The sequence below is a fragment of the Ptiloglossa arizonensis genome, chromosome 4 (assembly GCF_051014685.1).
Source record: "Ptiloglossa arizonensis isolate GNS036 chromosome 4, iyPtiAriz1_principal, whole genome shotgun sequence".
Lineage (NCBI taxonomy): Eukaryota > Metazoa > Arthropoda > Insecta > Hymenoptera > Colletidae > Ptiloglossa > Ptiloglossa arizonensis.
Window position 1 is genome coordinate 25,098,374 of NC_135051.1, and position 17,982 is coordinate 25,116,355.

Consider the following 17,982-nt stretch of genomic DNA (forward strand, 5'->3'; position numbering starts at 1 on the left):
GTGCTTCCGTCTACGAAAATAGACACCTTCGCCCGGGTTTCTATCTACACGGGACGTCGCGAAAAGCGTATACATATACATATATGTACAGGGTGGTGAAGAAAAGGGATTCAAGTCTTTGAGGGCTTGTAATAATCGAAGCCTTGGACCTTCTTTTCTTAGTACTTATAGCACTCGAAGTACCCTTCTTTTAGTACTATAAGGGCTTATAGTGTTCATCTAGAAGAAGGGAAACTGTCCAGTCAATGTAAATCTTATGATCAATCCTTTCGATACTAACAAAGATTGCTTCGTAGATGCAGAAAAAGAACAGAAATTCATCAAAAATATAGCAAAGCGCAAAGACGATACGTGGATTTAAATACAAAGAAGACATATCGTACATTCACTACATTATCTATGAAATATCTAATCTCTGATTTTGCATGGACGATCTCGACTGCAACGAAACTTGATGAGATCGATCGTGCGTCATTTTCTTGTTCCTCGCCTGTCCTTGAAATCTTGGACCCTTTTTTCATCACCCTGTATATGGTACAAGGCGATGAACGCGTCGTAAGCGTTTTACTTCCTAGCTGTACAAAACGTGTGCGCGCCTGTGCACGCGCATTAGTCGTGAAGGTCGATCTCGACTCTCTGCAGGAGATCTGGCTCTGCAACCAAAAAACAAAAGAGAATCAAATCGACTTGTCGTGTAATTCTCTGCTCCGTATTCGGACTCTTATCTGGGGAGGGGATTTCTGCGAATTCAATTTAACGAAGGAGGGGGAATAAAACATTTAGTAGATGCTCTAAAATGTGTTTCACCATTTCGATTTTCCTCAACGTAGAGACTCGTTCTTTGGGAACGTCTGCTGTCGTTGGAGTATCTAATCCTCGGCTCGATCCTTTGAGCGGAAACGTAGGTAGGTATGGTGAAATCATCGGTTCCATCTTTCTCGTTGGAGTTGTTTCTTCGTCTGCATACAGCCAAGCCAATGATCACTCCGATACCGATCAGGATCAAGGCCACCGCACCTGCGATACAAAAGTTTCGTGTTTTCCTCGCTCGCAATCGTCCCTGTGAAGCTCGTCATTATAAATCTTCACGAAATATTGTTTTCATCGTGAATTTGTAAATTTCAGTCTTTCAAGGATATTAATATATTACCCGCGAACTTTTTTACGCCGGGAGTTTTAACGCGATAAAAGTCCCGGAATTGTTTTTTTTCTCTGCAAATTTGTAAATTAAAACTTTGCGGATATCAAACTATTAAGAATACCGCAGATTTAAACTTACGTAAAAATAGTAGTACCATTGAACTGACCATTGATAGGTATGTGGCAGTAGCATGCGTTGGGTTTGTTTACCTGTACCTGTCAAGGCAATCACGATGATCAGGTTCTCAGAGCTCGCCTTTGGTAGTGCCTTTTTCAAGTCGTCTAAAAAGATACCCGTCCCGCTCCTCACCAACTTGCCACGGATTGGTTCAATCACTCTGACGTGTTCCAAGAGCGCTGGTTCGCTCTTCCCCTGGCCGTTCACCGCGTACACATAGAGGGTATAATCGAAACCTGGCTCCAGATCGTGGAGCTGGAAATTGGGCCTCATATTCTTCTCCTGATATATAGCCGGCACCTCCCCAACCGTTCCCTGATCGCTCTGCGGAGCATGTAACGTGGGCGGATACACCTGAACGACCCCTGGGTGCCTCGGGACTCCTCGAACTTCCAGCAAAAAGTACTGCGGCGAACCACCATCCGCTCCAGGTAAGCAATTCACTTCCAGCGAGGTGGTGGTCTCGTTCTGCAAGGAGCAATCGAACGGCGGCTGCGGTGGTTCTACGAGAATCGTAAGGTTTATTCAGTTAGAAATACAGTCGAGTATCGTGCACCACGTGGTACCTACTTCGAACACGGATTCAGCTCTCAAAGTCAATAAATCGAGTGTAAGCATAAACTCTGGATAGAATCGCGCGGAAGTAGTAGCTCACGCGACGAAACAAACATGGGCGCTAATGCGCTCGAACGAGGAAATTCCGATCTGATGAGGAAGGATTCTTGTATACCCGGGAAGAAAAATTCTCAAGGAGAGGATACTCGAGAAGATGATACTAATTTGATGATGGAGAATTTGTGCATACTCAGGAAGACGGATGTTCAAGAAAAGGACATTAGGGAAGACAGCACTGGATTACCTCAGCTTCCGAATCCGTCGCCGAATGGGTTTCTAACTAGCTAGGAAAGACTCGGGCAAAGCTGAGAGGGTATATCGTATTACGAGGATGCCAAGCGACAATAGTTCTTTCGTTGGGTTTCGTTCTACTTGTCGGTTTCCAAGGACACGTACTCCCCGGCACGACGTTGAATATACAGGGCGCCCTTTGTCTGCCGACGCTGTTGCTCGACCAGCACGCGAGAGTTCCGAAGTCGGTGTCGGCAGTGGGTGTGTAATCCAGAACGCTAACGAGCCCGTTATTCCGAGCCCTGGAGTTCTGGAGCGGCAACACGTCGCCGCTCGTCCCGTTGTACGTCCAAAAGAACCTCACCGCGTCCTCCGGAACCGCCTCGACCTCGCAGCGCAACGACACCGTTTCGCGACGTACAGCCGTGATATCGCGTCGCTCGTAGCCCGCCCTACATCTCGGGGCATCTTCGGAGAAAGAGAACCAGACACGCCTTACTGACACGAATCTCACCGAGTACAATACTACTTACATTTCATGCGAACGAACACCGGTGGCCCACGACCCTCACCCACGGAATTCACCGCTTCGCACGAGTACTCGCCCGCGTGAGCCAGTGTCAGAGCTCTTAACGTCAAGGTGTTCGAAGACACCAACATTCCACCGGCCACGTCGTGCTCCAAACGCATGTCCTGGAACGGGATCTTTTGTAGCGTCTTTTCAGGATAGAAGGACGAGTGGTACGGTTGGGAATTGATAAGATGACTCCTGGATGAAGGAGATTTTCTACCATGTGTGGTGTCATATATTAGGATAATGTGAACAACATGGAGTAGTTTTTAGTCAGCCGGAATATCTGATCAGATTCTACCCTGAAAACAGCTTAGGTCGCCTCAGTACTTACGTCATGATACCAAATAACTTTAGTCGGTGGTGGGTTGCTTTGGACGTTGCACACCAGCTTTAGATCGTCACCCTCCCTCAGAGTGTCCAAGACGTAACCGGAGGCTAGTTGGACGGTGACCGCGGGAGCGTCTAAATGCAGAAACCGAAGACACCCGCTATACGTTTACGTGCGTAGAAACGATCACCGTGGAGGACCTAGCGGAGGACTCACAAGCTACGTCCAAGACCCTGATCTGCTCGAGGACTCCACCTGGAAATCTCGGATTCTCGGCTCTGCACGTTAATTCCTTGCCGTCGTCGTCCTTGCCCAGGGCCAAAGCCAGCTTGCTCACCGTGGAATTGCTCCTCTGCGTGGTGGAAACGTTCGGCTCACCTATCGGTTGTCCGCCCAACCTCCAGATGATCCTCGCCGCGGGCGAGCTTCCCCACGTCTCGCAACGTGCCGCGATTGGACAACCCGCGTAAATCTGTTCCTCGCTGAGGATGATCTTCACGATCGCCGGTTTCACTGCAGAAAAACCAGTCTACGATCGCGGGTTTCTCTCGGGAACCTAACCTCCACGATAAGAGCTCGATCCGTTATATTACATGCAGATGCTCCGACAATTTTTCTTTGTATATATTTTTACTCCCTCTAGAACTATTGCAGTCACTTCCAGAGAGTATCACGTCTGTTTATCGAATCTGATCACTACGATAAGAGCTCAATTCATTATTTTCCATCGCAACGTTTCGACAATTTTTTCTCTGCCCATCTTTGTGTTTCACGACTAGTCTTTCTAGCGATTTCCCATGGACTTTGCTCGAGATAATTTTTACAACCGGGAAACGAGCTTACGATCGTGTGACTAAACCACCACGCTGAAAGCTCGATCCACTATACTCCGTCGAGTATCTTCGGCCACCCCCCCCCCTTTTTCGCCGATTGCTATTGGCGCGATTTCCCGAGAACCCTCGAGCGCGTAAAAAATTCAAAAGTACGAGTTCCGCGGTTGGGTCGCGCCGCAGGCGAAAATAACGGGGTAAGTGCCACGTGTTCGCCAACCGAACCGCGTATTTTTACTTTCGACGCTGATTCCACGAAATGCGACCGTCAAAGGAGTTAAGGAGGTCCGCGCGAAATCGCTGGAATTCATCGCGCTTCCGCCGCGGGTCACTCGCTCCGACTATATTTAAATTTCTTTCTTCTGCCGTCGTCGACGTGCTCCTCGGCGTTGCAGGACAGTCGCGCGAGCAAAAATGATATTTCTTTCCGCGCAGGATGTCCGGACTGTTTTTTTACCGGAACATCGGAAGTGTAAGTCTCCCTCTTTCCGTTTTGGTGTATCAAAGAAGTTTAAGGAATCCCTCGTATAAATCCGCGAGGACCGTGAAAAGGCTGTGCAAGATTCTCCTCATGATGACTTTTACGCGAAGCAATCAACGGAATGGAAATAAAAGCAACGAGGAGGTGTGTCACGTGCACGTCGAATCGGAACCTGTTCGCGATTACTTTTAGAGCCCGTTAGGATTCGAAGAAGCGACCTTGAGGAGTGCGCGCGTTTCATTTTATTCCCGGCAGATGTTACGCTTGCGGTTGGCTTTTTCTCAAACGGTTGCGTGGCTCTACTGAACGAAACATCGATGTTTGACGGACTTAACCCATTGAGGATTATTCTCGTTACGCGTTGACTTGCTCCGAAAACTACAAATACACGTTGCCTTACTCAACAGTGTTAACTTCGCGCAAAGACTGTTATGCATTTATCGGGTTTTAAAGTTAATTTGTTGTAAGGCATTTTAAAAGTAATGAACTTTACATAACCTGTAACTGCACAGAAATCGTTGAAAGACCACTGTAGTGTCACAACAGTTACTGTCACGTGAAATCATACCGTTGAGTAATCAGTCGTGAGGTGCACTTGAGGAGTCAGTGGCTGGTCACGAGAGGTCACATTGGTACACTTAAGGCGTTATAAGTCGGTCACAAGAGATCATAATGGTACATTTAAGGCGTCAGTAGTCGATCACAAGAGATCATACTGGTGTACTTAAAGCGTCAGCGACCAATCACAAGGGATCATAGTGGTACATTTAATGCATCAATGGTCAGTTACGTGAGAGGAGCGGGTAAGCTAGCATTCGTAATTGAATTAACGATACACTATCTTTTGATGAGCACATAACGATTACTGTACAGTAAACATTATACTCACGGTAAATGTCCAGAGGGACCTCACGGACAATCGGTGACGTCATAGGCGCCGATTGAGCCCTACATTCCAGCTTCGTACCCCACAACGAGCGCGTCACCTTATCGATAAAGAGATGATTTACCGTGAATTTGCTCGGCGAAGCGACGGAGACGGTGTCCACCACTCCGTCCAGGATCTCGCCGTCCTTCCACCAGATCACCGATGGCTTTGGTCTTCCTGTGGAGCACGCGAGTAGTTACCAAACGAGTCCCGTGTCGTAACTACGAGTTTACAAGAACGATTAATTCACCTCCGGACACCTGGCAGGTCAAAGCGAGATTGTAACCCTCGAGGAAAGGACCACCTACTCCGGTCACTTCTCGCCCTTGAGCATCGTATATCACAGGTTTGGTTGGCTTCTCTGAACAAAGAAAAACTCATCAGCTAAGACTCTTGAAGATTTAACGAGGAATACTCACCAACAAGCGTCAAATTCACCCGAAAGTTCCTCGTTGGAGAATCGATGAAGTCTACTCTGCACCTGAAAATTCCTTGATCCTTGAAAGTAACATTGGCTACTTTTAGTTTGGCTCGGTGACCATCACCAATCTGGAAAAACGTCCTCTTGCCGAGATCGTCGCTGACCGCCCAGTGAATGGCGGAGGTGAGATCCCCGCTCCTCGCGTCAAGGCTGAATAGTCAATATTAAAGGTTACAATCAACGGGACATGAACTATGTTGCGATAGATAAGTTAATAAGTTGACGTAATATTTTTATAAATTTTTAGAAACGCGTTATTAAATATATTCATCCTTCTCGCGAGCTAAATCGTTATCGTTCAATCCCCCCCGAGAGTATATCGAGGCCGTGCAAAGACTCGATCATTGTGACACGGAAGGGATTCTTCCCCTTTTTTTTTCTTATCGAAACGATCTCAAGATCAGAGTATCGAGGTAACCGGGTTACGTTTTCTGCCGATCCGCGCGGCTCGAGATTCTTGGCTCGATCGACGAGTCAACGATCGAACGACGCGTCCCAAGAACGAGTTGACGTTTCCGGGTGGAGAGAGAAGCTGGTAAACACCGGTGGACCGGCAGTTGGCCAGTTTCGGTGACTAACTCTAGCGCGCGGGATCTATTCGCGGTGAAAAAAAGGATAGTTGGCAAGCGTGCAGTCAGCGAATTTAGATTCACCGCGAACGGTTGACCGTTACGCAATGTCGAGGAGGAAATCACCACGGGGAAAGAAATCGATTCAGGAGACAATTTTTTCCCTCGAATCGGTTATAAACGTCTCGATCGATATGAAGTTTTATTTCTTTCGTCACGGATTTTCATCTTTTCTTCTTTTTTGGAGCTGCGGTTACGTGGAACGCTTTGGGTGCAAATGACCGAACATCGTAAACTCTTGAAAGCCACCTGCTTTGTGTTCGTCTCTCGCGTTGTATTTTTTTTTTTACGATCATCCTTTGACGCGAAACAGACCCAACCGCGGAAGGTCTTCTCGTCTTTCTCCGGATCGTGTACTGCCCTTTTTTTCCAGGGAACATTCTCCTCTTTTTTTTTACTCCAGGCGGTAATAAACAGCCTACGAAGACGAGTTTCTTGTTTCAGCCGGGCATTTATACCCAGCACCCTTGTTCATAAATAAACGAACCGCTCGCGCGGATTTGTCAGCGCGAAATGACGTTCGATCACGGAGGAATCTTCGCTCCGGTATTAAGAAATTCTGGTGGACGATGCCAACAACGGTCCTCGCGGGGTTTGTTTATTTATGTTACGCGATCTACCTCAATTTATCTCCCGTTCGCACTATTGAAACCCGCGTTCTTGACGGATGAATCGCTCGACGAGTCGAAGACGGGGAAAAGTACGTTTTGACGTACAGGGAGCTGACCGAGTGTCTGCAAAGGGATACCATGTGATCCTTGGTGGAGAATTGATGTGAAAATTTACTATGACATTTTCTCATTCGTGACTTTGTTTTCGAGAAACTCGAGTTGAGAATACACTGGGTACAATGCCTATAGTGTTTGTCAACAATGTGATGGCATTCGAATCCTTTCGAGTGCGTGCAATAGATAAAATCATTTATCTTATTTCAAGTTTCATTTAATTATAGAATTATTAAATATCCCTGACAAAGTCCAGACGCTTATATTTTCAGTTAGATCATTACTGATAGAACCGCGTCTTTTTTTAAATTACGTTCTTTCCTTCCTCGCGTTTAATTTAAACATTTCTGTCTTCGTTCCATTGTATTCTAAACTTTTGCGCGCTGAAATTTTTCTTCCTTCCTTTCTTTCTTCTCTCGTGCATACACATACTTCTATTACGCTTTTATATTGTCTTGAATTTTAAAGTTCAATGTTGCAACTGCTTTCGATTATTTGCACCAAAAAATTTCCAAATTCGATTTTCTTGACAAGGAGGTCTCAGATGAGAGAATTGTATTGTATTTTTCTTTTTATGTCTCAGAAGAAAAATCACATGTTGTCCACTTGCACATGTAATTCAACCCTGCGTTCCATCAATTTTTTTTATTTCTCTGGAAGAAATTACATAGTGTCCACTTGCACACATTATCGAACTGTGTACGAGCAACGATAAGGGCGTGAAAGGTGTTGCCTATTCTCGTCATCGACCTGAAAGCGATTCGGTAGTCGCACAATGGAGGAAAGTGCAGTAGCAACGTCGGTAAACGGAGACCTTATTCCGAAGGCTCGAGAGATATTTCGAGGTGCGATCTCAGAACAATGGCATCTGCGAATATTAAGCGCGGCCGAGATCCGGCAGCTCGCGTCACGGCGGACATTCTTTCTCCGAATCGCTTCCCGAGAACCGCGGAACGGAAAATCCGTTGAGCGGAAATGGCCATCAAAAGAACGGCCAAAGGATCGTAGAAAATCGGGGAAGGAAAACGACTTCGGTTTTCCAACGTCTTGCATTTCCAAAGAACTCAAGATCCGCTTGAGCTGGATTTTTCATGGGTAAACAAATTTATAAATTTAATTTTCGTAGTCGAGTCTCGTGTAAAAATTGAGATGAATTTTTTGAAATATTCCCAACGATATTTCCGCGCAATAATTTCGTAAGGAGTTTGTAACAGTGTGTAATGTTTGAGAAGAGGAAATTATTTATCCTTTATTGTAAATTATCCGTCCGTTTATAAATAATATTTGTCTTTTCGCTCGTTCACGGGATCGGAATTAGAGACCTTGAGCTTTAATTTAAAAAAACAATTGTGATTCTGTGATCACTTTTAACCAAGTTATAGCTGTTCGAGAATTAACAAATTTTCGACAGAAATTTTCCGATCTTTTAATTTTATATAACGGTTGTTCGTGAAACGAAGGTTCTATCACGAATGTTACCTGTAGAGGGGTATTCCAGCCGAGTCTTTGAACCAAAGCACCATGTTGACAGATTCGCCAGGTGTTGGTGGGGTGATGTCGCACGGTAATTCGACGTCTTCGCCTTCACTGGCCCACACCAATCTTAGTGGTGCTGAAAGAAGGTAAATCGTGGAAAATTTAACAAAATTAACGCGAAAGCTTCTCTTGTGACAGGTTTAATTATTGTCCAGTTTGTAATCACGTACTCAAATTCATGCACTCAAATAACGCGTTCCTACAAAGTCTCACGTGTTTTAAATTAATATGGAAAAAATCACTGGGATGCTTTTCTTAAAATTCTGTTCAAAACTGATAAAAACTGAATATAAATAATTCAGCTGTTTGGAAGGTCTCGTAATATCAAATATAAATTTTTCAGCAACAAAATGAAAAGTTCAATGAAAAGATTAATCTTAAACTCTACCTTTCTTCGGTATTTTAATACGTAAGTATTCATTAATCACAGAGGTCAAATTTCGATCCCTTTTCTTTATACTGTGCAGCCCTAGATAGCTGTAGAGCGATCAGGTCAGTGTCTGTTACGCAGTTAGGCCACATTTATGCTACCTGAGGGACCTCGAGTTCCTGACCTCCGATCGTATCGAGCCGGTGAAAGATACCAAAACGGACCAGCGTTATCAACGTTCGAGTATTCTTACTCGGAGGATCTCGTTACGGAGATTCACGAGGCAACGAAAGGTCGATCCACCCTCTTTTCTTATACGTCGCTCGTTAAGCGCGACACGAGACGTCGGAGAAAGCGTCGCTAATGAAGCGATTCCCTGGCAGCGGGACTGTCGTCGCGCGCGATACGCTCTCGCCTCTTGGCTTGCTATTGTGCTCGTCGCGGCTCGCTGGTTCTCCATTTTCGGTCGTTCCTAGAAGCCACTTTTGTCCTGTGCGAAACTCATCACTGTGGATTCGACAAGATGTTCACCGTCTTCCTTCGAAGACATCGATCGCGAATTCGATCGCGAGTAAGACGTGAGACGACGGTACTTGCCAAGAGAGAACCGACTTATCAATGGCATACCACCGTGTACATTAACACCGGTTCTCACGCACGTGCGCGCTCGCTCACTCGCGGCTATATCGTTTCTATTTTCTCCGCAACGTTCGTAACATTCGCGACGATTCTAAGTTTAAATCGCGGCCAATGCGCGTGGAAAATCGCGCGCGCGATGCACCGATTACTAGAAGCGTTCAAGCACTCATGACGATCAACATCGAGGGGCTAAGGTCGGTTGTACCCGCTCGTCCAGTCTGAGATTTTCCGAGCTCAGAAAGGTTCTCGATTTTCCAAGCTCGTTCAGGTTCTCGATATTCTTAACTCACAAAACTTATTAATTTCCACAGCTCACAATGGTTCTTGATTTTCCGAGCTCACGAAGGTTCTTGATCTTCCAAGCTCACGTCAGTACCCGATTTTCGAAGCCCACGAATATTCTTAATTTTTCATGTTGGTTGAAGTCCTCGATTTTCCAGTCTTGTCCAGTTTTTCAATTTTCCAAGCTCACAGAGGTTTCCAATTTTTCAAGTCCACGAAAGTTTTTCATTTCACAAGCTCGTCGTAGTTATCAATCTCTCTTTTCCACACAGGTTGAAAGGCGAACAACCCGGCCGGTGCGTCTTCTCCGTCGTCGCGACGATTTTCGCGCGAAATACACTTGCGTAATCCGCGACGTGGAATCATCCGTGGAGAATCTCGGGGAAGTGACCGATTTCTCGGTACCAGAGGCGAGTTCAACGTACACTCGAGAGGATTCGCGCGCGGGCTTACGAAACAAGGCCTGTTTGCTCGATTACGACCACGGACCGTTCGGAATACCGCGTAACCCTAATTTTGGCTCAGAGAGGGGTGGTGGGGTGGAGTCGTTGTCCAAACAATCGTACACGGTTGCACCTCGGAATAGAATTCCGATTTCCGACGGAAATTGGTAAAGTTTCGAGGAAAGAATCCGTGCGTTCGTATCGTTATGTAAATAACGCCTCGAGGGGTAACTTTGTTATTTTTGTATCGCGCGCGCAGTGCGCTCGTTGGGAAACCGCGCTTCCGTTCGAATCGACTATTTTCGTGTGTCCCCTTCTCGGTTCACCCGATCCGACATCCATCTTTCGCGAATCAAATTCGCGAGTATTTAAAAACCAACCGTTAAAATAATTTACGAGCCACGAACACGACGAGTACATCGTACTCGTCTCTGAATCATAGTGTGTCGCGTATAGGAGTGCTCGGAAGAAAAATCATAACTTCTAATTTAAACGATTTTCGACCCAAATAGCCTGACACTTTTTCATAGAGTATACAACGATGTGTCGATCAATCTGCAATAAAGTTTCGTTTGAAAAACTCGAGGTAAACTCTTATAAAAAATTCCTCAACAGTTTTTATAATTTCAATTGATTGATAGATAAATATCGATCGCTTTTCTTTCGTGTTTTCTAAATAAATGTACACAAAATCACCCAGGTTCTTTTTCAAAAATCGGTTCAAACTTTACAGAAGCCATCGACAAAATGCAACTATCTATAACGTAAAAAAGTTACCCATTCTAAAGATAATACAACGCTGAATTTATTTCACAAATATCAAGTTTGTACAATCGAATCTACCACCAGTGGCGTATGTTCGAGAAGGTTCGTAATCCACAATAAAATTTCACCTTCGATTTCAAAAATCGGATGTCTGTATTTACTAAGAATTCCTACATTATTAAAAACAATGATAGTTCAACGACAGGGTTAACACAGAGAAATTCACGACTCGTGGATTTCAGATTCTTCGTTCTTGTCCATTGGCGCCGCCTCGAGTCGACGACGACGTGGTACCCAATATGGAATTAATTTCCATGCTTTTTCTTTCTTTCTTTTTTTTTTCTTTTTCGTCCCGGTTTCAGGCACTCGTATCGCACCTCGCGCGCGTTCCTCGCGCAATTTCCTGCCCTTTGTTCCACGCGTCGAAACGTATTCGCGCATTCCTCGCGTCGAGCGAGGCGACAGATCGATGGCATTCCGAAGAAAGAACGGTTCCGCGTTTTCGCACGTAGTGTCTTCGATGTTCGATTGTCGTCTCCGAGATGTATTACGTTTTATTAAATTCATGCCGTTAGATTCGCGCGCGTTATCCTCTCTCGAATATACCCCCACCCCCTGGCTACGGTGCGCTTTGGTAAATTCTTCGAGTAATTCTACTTTCCTCGTGCCAACACCTGTTGCTGTCCCACTCGAGAAGAAGTTCGGTTTTCCAATAAAATTCCAACTGTCACCACCTACGGTTCGGGGGTTCGATCGTTCCCGCTCGATTTCGGAGCTGCGTTGTTCTCGAGCTTATTGAAAATCCCTAGACCGTGGCGCTATTAATCCTTTTCTTTTTCGTTGTGAGAAACCGGAACCTTTGATTTTTCCGAATTGTCGAAATCCTGTGAACGGTACAATTAATCCGGATTGTTATATTTCTGTTTCAATATTTTCGAGCGTTTACATTCTTCGAGTGTACAATTTGTATTATTTATTTATACACTGTTGAAAATCAATTAGGTTACTGCACGGAGATATTTTTTGTAATGTTTAAATTCCAATTTGAATGTTACGTAGTTTTTGTTTCAATATTTCAGTTTGTGTAATATTTTCCGAGAGTGTGATTTATGTTGTAGTAGTGCTTATTTATCCCTTGAAGGATGAGAACGCATTTGTCCCGCTCATTCGAAATTTTAGTCACGGATCAACATTGAAACAACAAACCCTAATCAGTGATTCTCCTTGACAAAGAACCTCCACTGTTCCTTGCTATAGTAAGGTTTGAGCAAGCGGAGGATCAAAGAAGACTCAACTATAAGCGACTGTTTATATCGTGGTAAAATATATTCGATAAATTTGTCGCGTATAGTCATTTGTCACGGATCAACACTGAAACAAAAACCCTCTAATTGATGACTTTTCTCTGTAAAAGCCTCCATTGTTCTTCTGTATGCTAAAGCTGAAGCAAGCGGAGGATCAAAGGAGACTCAACTGTGAATGAGTGTTTATATCATGGTGAATTATATTCGATAAATTTGTCAGGTATAATCATTTGTCAGGGATCAACACTGAAACATAACCTCCCTAATCGGTGCCTCTTTTCGGTGAAGAACCTACATCGTTCCTCTGTATGTTCAACCGTGCAGAGGTTCAAAGTGAATTCTATTCGAGACTGTGGTACACGAACGAGGTTTCGAAGTAGTAAAAAATAACCACAGGAGGAAGGTCCTTCGGAATGGTCCTATACTTCATTCGAAAACCTGCAATTATTTAGGGTGACTCCTCCCAAGAGTTCCCCGTGCCGATTTGTAGCCACGAGGAACCATAAGCGTCGCGAGATTAAAGATTTTCGCGGAATGTCTCCCGGTTTTCCATGTCTCCCACTCTATCTTGCAAGGGGACGAGTTGTCGGCACCCTCTCGTAGTCCAGACCGAGGGTTGCTCCAGAGATAAAGGTTTCAAGGTTTGATCACTTTGTATGGTAATTTCATCGACGCGTTCCGTGCCTCTGGCGGCTCGTTCGTTTTGTTATTCAAACTTTGCTCCCTTCGAGATTGTGGGTCTACAGGGGGACGGTACCAAAACTTTCGGCGAGCGAAACTGATTCCTTTCCGCCTCGCCAAACTCTTTTCATTCGGCGCGTTTTTGCGCTCGCCGCTCGAGACTCGAATTCCGACTCGGTATTTTTCGCAGCTCGAAAATATTTCTCGCATGACGCATACATAGAATTATCTCATAATCCAGGGGTTGTGTCCAAAAGCCCAGAATTTAGGTTCAAATGACTCTCGGGACCAATAAGAACGTCTATTTGTTTTCAAAGAGGATATAAGTGTGACGATGTTATCCGCAAATCATGTTCCAAGAGGGTTGTGTGTATTACGAGAACAGTTGGGTCTCTTTCGACCCGACGTGCGACGTCAAAACCGTGTTTTTAGAGCACCGTTCTCCGAAAGTGTCGAGTGTGTTACGAATACGTTGGGTCGAAAACGATCCGACATTCGATGTCAAAACCGTATTTCTAGAGTGCCGTGGCCTAAAAGTGTCGAGGGTGTTACCGGGACTTTGGGTCGGAAAAGACCCGAGGAACCCATCAAAGGTACAAGCGACGCGTAAAATGTAAACAATTCCACCGAACGATTCACCCTTTTCTTTCCGTAAAGAAAAAAAATCCCCTGTCGCTATCGTCACGGCGCGTGAAAGAAATTTGTAGCGCAATTAGCGCGCGAGGAAAGAAGAAGACGCCGATGGAAGTCGTGCGAGAGACCCTCCGTGCGAAAAGTGGAGCGCGCACGCGCACACGCGCGCGCTTTATGTGCTTTCGTTTCGCGGAAAGTGTTGCTTTCGCGCGGAACTCGTTCGAGCTGACGTTTAACGTTAAACAAACATGTAAAGATTCTCCGCTCGCGATGCCCGCGCGAACGATGATGGATCGCCTCGATGCGGCAGCCGACTTTCGAATTTGCGCTCTCGTCGTCGATTATTTTCGCTCGAATAAAGGAATCGTCGACATCCACCGATATATATGTATGTTTATATTTTTGCGCTAGTTGCTCGAGCGGAATTTGAGGCACGCCGAGTGGTGGAGGGTCCTCGTCGAATTCCATCGAACTTTCGGCGTTCTCTTCGAACCGCGTCCCTTTTGGTCGAGCGCTATAAAAGACTGTAAAGGAGCGTCGCCGCGCATTCCTCATCGCAAGCAGAAGCTTCGTTCCGCGCGTGTCTCGAGAGTTTTGCGATACGTTGAATAAGTACGCCCTCTTTGTTCTTCCACTTTCGGCTCGCCATTAGTTTTTCATAAATTTCATAAATTTCATAAATTTCATAAATTTCATAAATTTCATAAATTTCATAAATTGGTCGGTGCCCGCCAAAAACACGGGCGCCAAGTATCGGACGACGGGCAAGGATCAAAACGAAGAGGCGCCTTTTTACGGCGCCGAAAATAAGTCGCGCGAATTCTTTCGCTCGGCGATCCCGCGGGGTGTTTGCCCACCGACGAAAATATCTACGGACGGATTCGCCAAGCCCCTTCCTATTTTTCGATCGGACGTCCCGTAAGATTGAAGCATCGCGGGTGGATGTTCTCTTTTTTTTTCTAATTACGCCCTCTCGGCCGCTCGGCGTTGCTCCCGTTCCGCTTTTGACGCACCGCTCGCCGTAAACGGGACGTCGATAATTAATAACGATTTTACCTCGGGCCGCTAACGCGCCCAATCTTGGTAAATCGAAGCAACGCGCGTCTCACGGACGCCGAGAGCTGGTCTATTTCGGTCGTTTAGCTGCGTTCCTTCGAATCGTAGAATACGATCAGAACCGTGATCTACGCGATACTTGCTCCCTCTTCGTGTTGGAGGTGATACTTCTGGTCACTTGTGCGACATTTCTATCGCTCTTCGCAATCTACTTGATACTTTTAGTCTCGTATACGATAGCTCTAGTCTATACGATACGGCATTATCTACGGCCTATGCGATACTTTCAGTTTACTACGCGATACTTCTACCGATTTACATAACATTTCTAGCTCTGTATACGATACTTTAATTCTCTATGCAATACCTCTAGTCCTCTATATCTTATTATTGGCCTTCTTTGCGATCTACGCGATACTTTTAATCCAGTTATGGGATACCTCTTGTTCTCTATTCGATACCTCTAGCCGTCTATGCGATACCTCCAGCCCGCTATGCGATACTTCCGACCCATTTTGCGATCACACGATCGATAAAGTCCCGTTTCCTCGGAAAACCCTAACGAAGCAATCACTGAAAAATCGCTCGAGAAAACGGAAAACAGGAAACGCGAGGTCGTTAAAGACGCCCGTGTTTCCCGAGAAGCGTCCACATCGTAAACGCGAAGAAACCTTCGTATCGTGTGCGCGCGTGTACACGCGAGTCTATTTGAATCCTTCCGGTCGTTGTCGATAGACCCGAGTCACACCTAACTTCTAACTTATTTAAATCCGGCCGAGGTCACCGGTGCTCGCTTTGCTCCGAAATAAGCCTCGAAACTTATTCGCGGTACAACCTTTCTCTCAATGGGTCACCGTCGAGCCTCAATTCGAGTGACCTACTTCGTTAGTTGCTCGCAAGGAGAACAGATTCGAAGTCTTGGAACAACGAGTTGCATAATATTGAGGAATCGATGCACAAGAAAAGTTTTCCAACACGAACTCCACGATTGTTGAAGCAACGTATACACTCACCTTTGTTCTGAAATTCGGGCAAGTCCTCGGTGGCCGCGTTCGCTCGACGCGCTCGTAGGAGTATCAGCAAACTTGTCAGAAACACGTGTCCCGACGTGCAACGCATCTCGAAACGGCAGGCGAGAATCAGGCGTTCGAGTTGACGCGCGAAACACACCGCCACGTCCGATCGACACCGTAGGGACATTCAGATCCTAGATCCCAACGTGACCGTGGTGTTTCTCATACGGGATCAATTCCTTGCGCGGTATTTTGTATCCATATCGCTCGACGACGCTGCTCTCTGGATCGATGAAGTTTGGAAAAAGTTCGAGGCACACATTCTTGGGAACGTTCGTTCGTAGGGTTATCTTCGAAAAAGTAGAGACTGCCAATTTGTACGAAAAGTGTCAATGCACTGGATACGTCGAGGAATATTGCTTATCGATGTATCTTTCAAAGAAGCAAAGTTTGTAAAGTTATTGCCTGCAGAAGAGTTTTCTGAATGCACTGGATAACTCGAGGACTATTGTTGATCGACTTGTCTTTCAGAGGAGCAAAGTTTGCCGAGTTATCATCTTGACAACCTTCTTTCAAGGATGTATCTTTCAAAGAAGCAAACTCTGTAAAGCTATTGCCTGCAAAAGAGTTCTCTGGATGCTCTGGATAACTCGAGGACTACTCTTGACCGACTTATTCTTCAGAAGAGTAAAGTTGGCCAAGTTGTCATCCTGACTGCCTTCTTCCAAGGCACTGGATCACCGGAGGACGATTGCTGACCGATGTATCTTTCAGAGGAGCAAAGTTCGTCAAATTATCGTGTGGAAATCTTCTTCGAAGTCACTGGATAACTCAAGGACAATCGTTAACCGACTTGTCCCTCCAAAGAAGCAAGCTTTGCCAAAGTATCGTCTTAAGAATCTTCTTCGGAGGCACTAGACAACTCAAGTGCGATCCTTTACCGATTTCTCGTCCAAAAGAAGTAAGCTTTGTACAATATCATCTTCAAAATGTTTCTTAAAGACACTGAATAACTCAAGGACTATTGTTCACCAACGTGTCATCTAAAAAAGCAACTTCTCTTAAATTATCACCTAGGAAACCTTCGTCGAAGCCACTTTACAACTCAAGTGCGATCCATCGCCTATTTATCACCCAAAGAAGCAAACTTCTCAAATTATCACCGAAAATCGTTCTTCGACACCGAATAACTCTCGAAAGATGCTAGGACCTCTCCGTTGCCGAAGTAACTTCAATGAAACTTCCTTCGGACTTCCCTTCGACTTCCTCTCGACCTCTTCTCGCGTCTGCAACCGGTCCTTCTTTCCCCCGATCGACGTCAGAAGCCCGGCGGTCACACGTGCTCGTTATTAGTCGGAACACGTCGAAAGCGAGCCGGGTCGCGAAATTCTTTTGATTAACAAAACGAGCCGACGTTTTTTTCCCCGCCCCACGTCCACAGCGTTACACTCGGATCCGTCTTTGTCCCTTTTCAGACGCTCCTTCGACGCTCACGTCCTTTGAATTCTTTTCGCTTTGTCAGAATTTTTGTCGCGACTCTCGATCGTCTTCCTCGCTTTTACGACGTTCTAAGCCCCCCCTCCCCACTACCTCCCCCCGGAACAATTTCAACTTTGATCTCGTCTTCAAAACGACTGGTTTCCTTATTTCCTTCCTTTTTCTACTGCCCGGCGTATGTGTCGTTTTCCCTTTGGCAGCGCGCGCATGCACGCGGGGTTTGTTATTCCTGGAGCGGTTCTTCTTTTTCCCGCGTTGCACCGGTTTAAATTAGATCCCTCGATCAGGTGGCACGTATCTCTCGCTCGCTCGCTCGCACGATATCGGGCTTTCGATGTCTCGTTGCGAGATTCCACGGATTTCGAATACAATTCACCGCCCGTGCATAAATGACTCGTTTTCGCGAGTGTGTGACTTTCAAGGATCGCGCACTTCCAAGCCGAGCCGTCTAGCGAGCCAAAGCATTCGTGGATCGCGATGGACGCGCTCGAGAACGTAAACGACTCGAAACATCCGGAAAATAAAGAAATACCCGGTCCCAATCGTGACGTCGTGGAACCGTCGTGCGCCGTGGAACGGTTCGTGAGATCGTCGTCGTCGTCGGCGGCGGCGACTGCCACGGA

At 45.9% G+C, this 17,982-nt stretch overlaps 1 protein-coding gene across 1 annotated transcript; it reads right to left on the minus strand.

Annotated features, from left to right (window-relative positions):
- Window positions 1-483: 483 nt before the first annotated feature.
- On the minus strand, window positions 484-16,789 carry Side (motor axon guidance molcule sidestep). Its single transcript, XM_076308341.1, has 12 exons — window positions 15,863-16,789; window positions 8,620-8,752; window positions 5,725-5,936; window positions 5,556-5,666; window positions 5,267-5,482; window positions 3,283-3,579; window positions 3,070-3,200; window positions 2,698-2,857; window positions 2,330-2,632; window positions 1,357-1,821; window positions 808-1,017; window positions 484-653 (listed from the first exon to the last, which is right to left on the minus strand). The coding sequence occupies exons 1-12, from the start codon at window positions 16,047-16,049 to the stop codon at window positions 610-612; spliced, it is 2,469 nt and encodes an 822-aa protein (XP_076164456.1). The 5' UTR covers window positions 16,050-16,789; the 3' UTR covers window positions 484-609.
- Between the last annotated feature and the right edge of the window lie 1,193 nt (window positions 16,790-17,982).

Bases quoted from the DNA above. Each gene is read 5' to 3' on its own strand.
- Side (XM_076308341.1), bottom strand. From the start codon at position 16,049: ATGTCCCTACGGTGTCGATCGGACGTGGCGGTGTGTTTCGCGCGTCAA. The intron at 3,201-3,282 runs GTGAGTCCTCCG...TTCTGCATTTAG, and splicing joins CAGGGTCTTGGACGTAGCTT to ACGCTCCCGCGGTCACCGTC. The intron at 2,858-3,069 runs GTAAGTACTGAG...ATCCCGTTCCAG, and splicing joins AAGTTATTTGGTATCATGAC to GACATGCGTTTGGAGCACGA.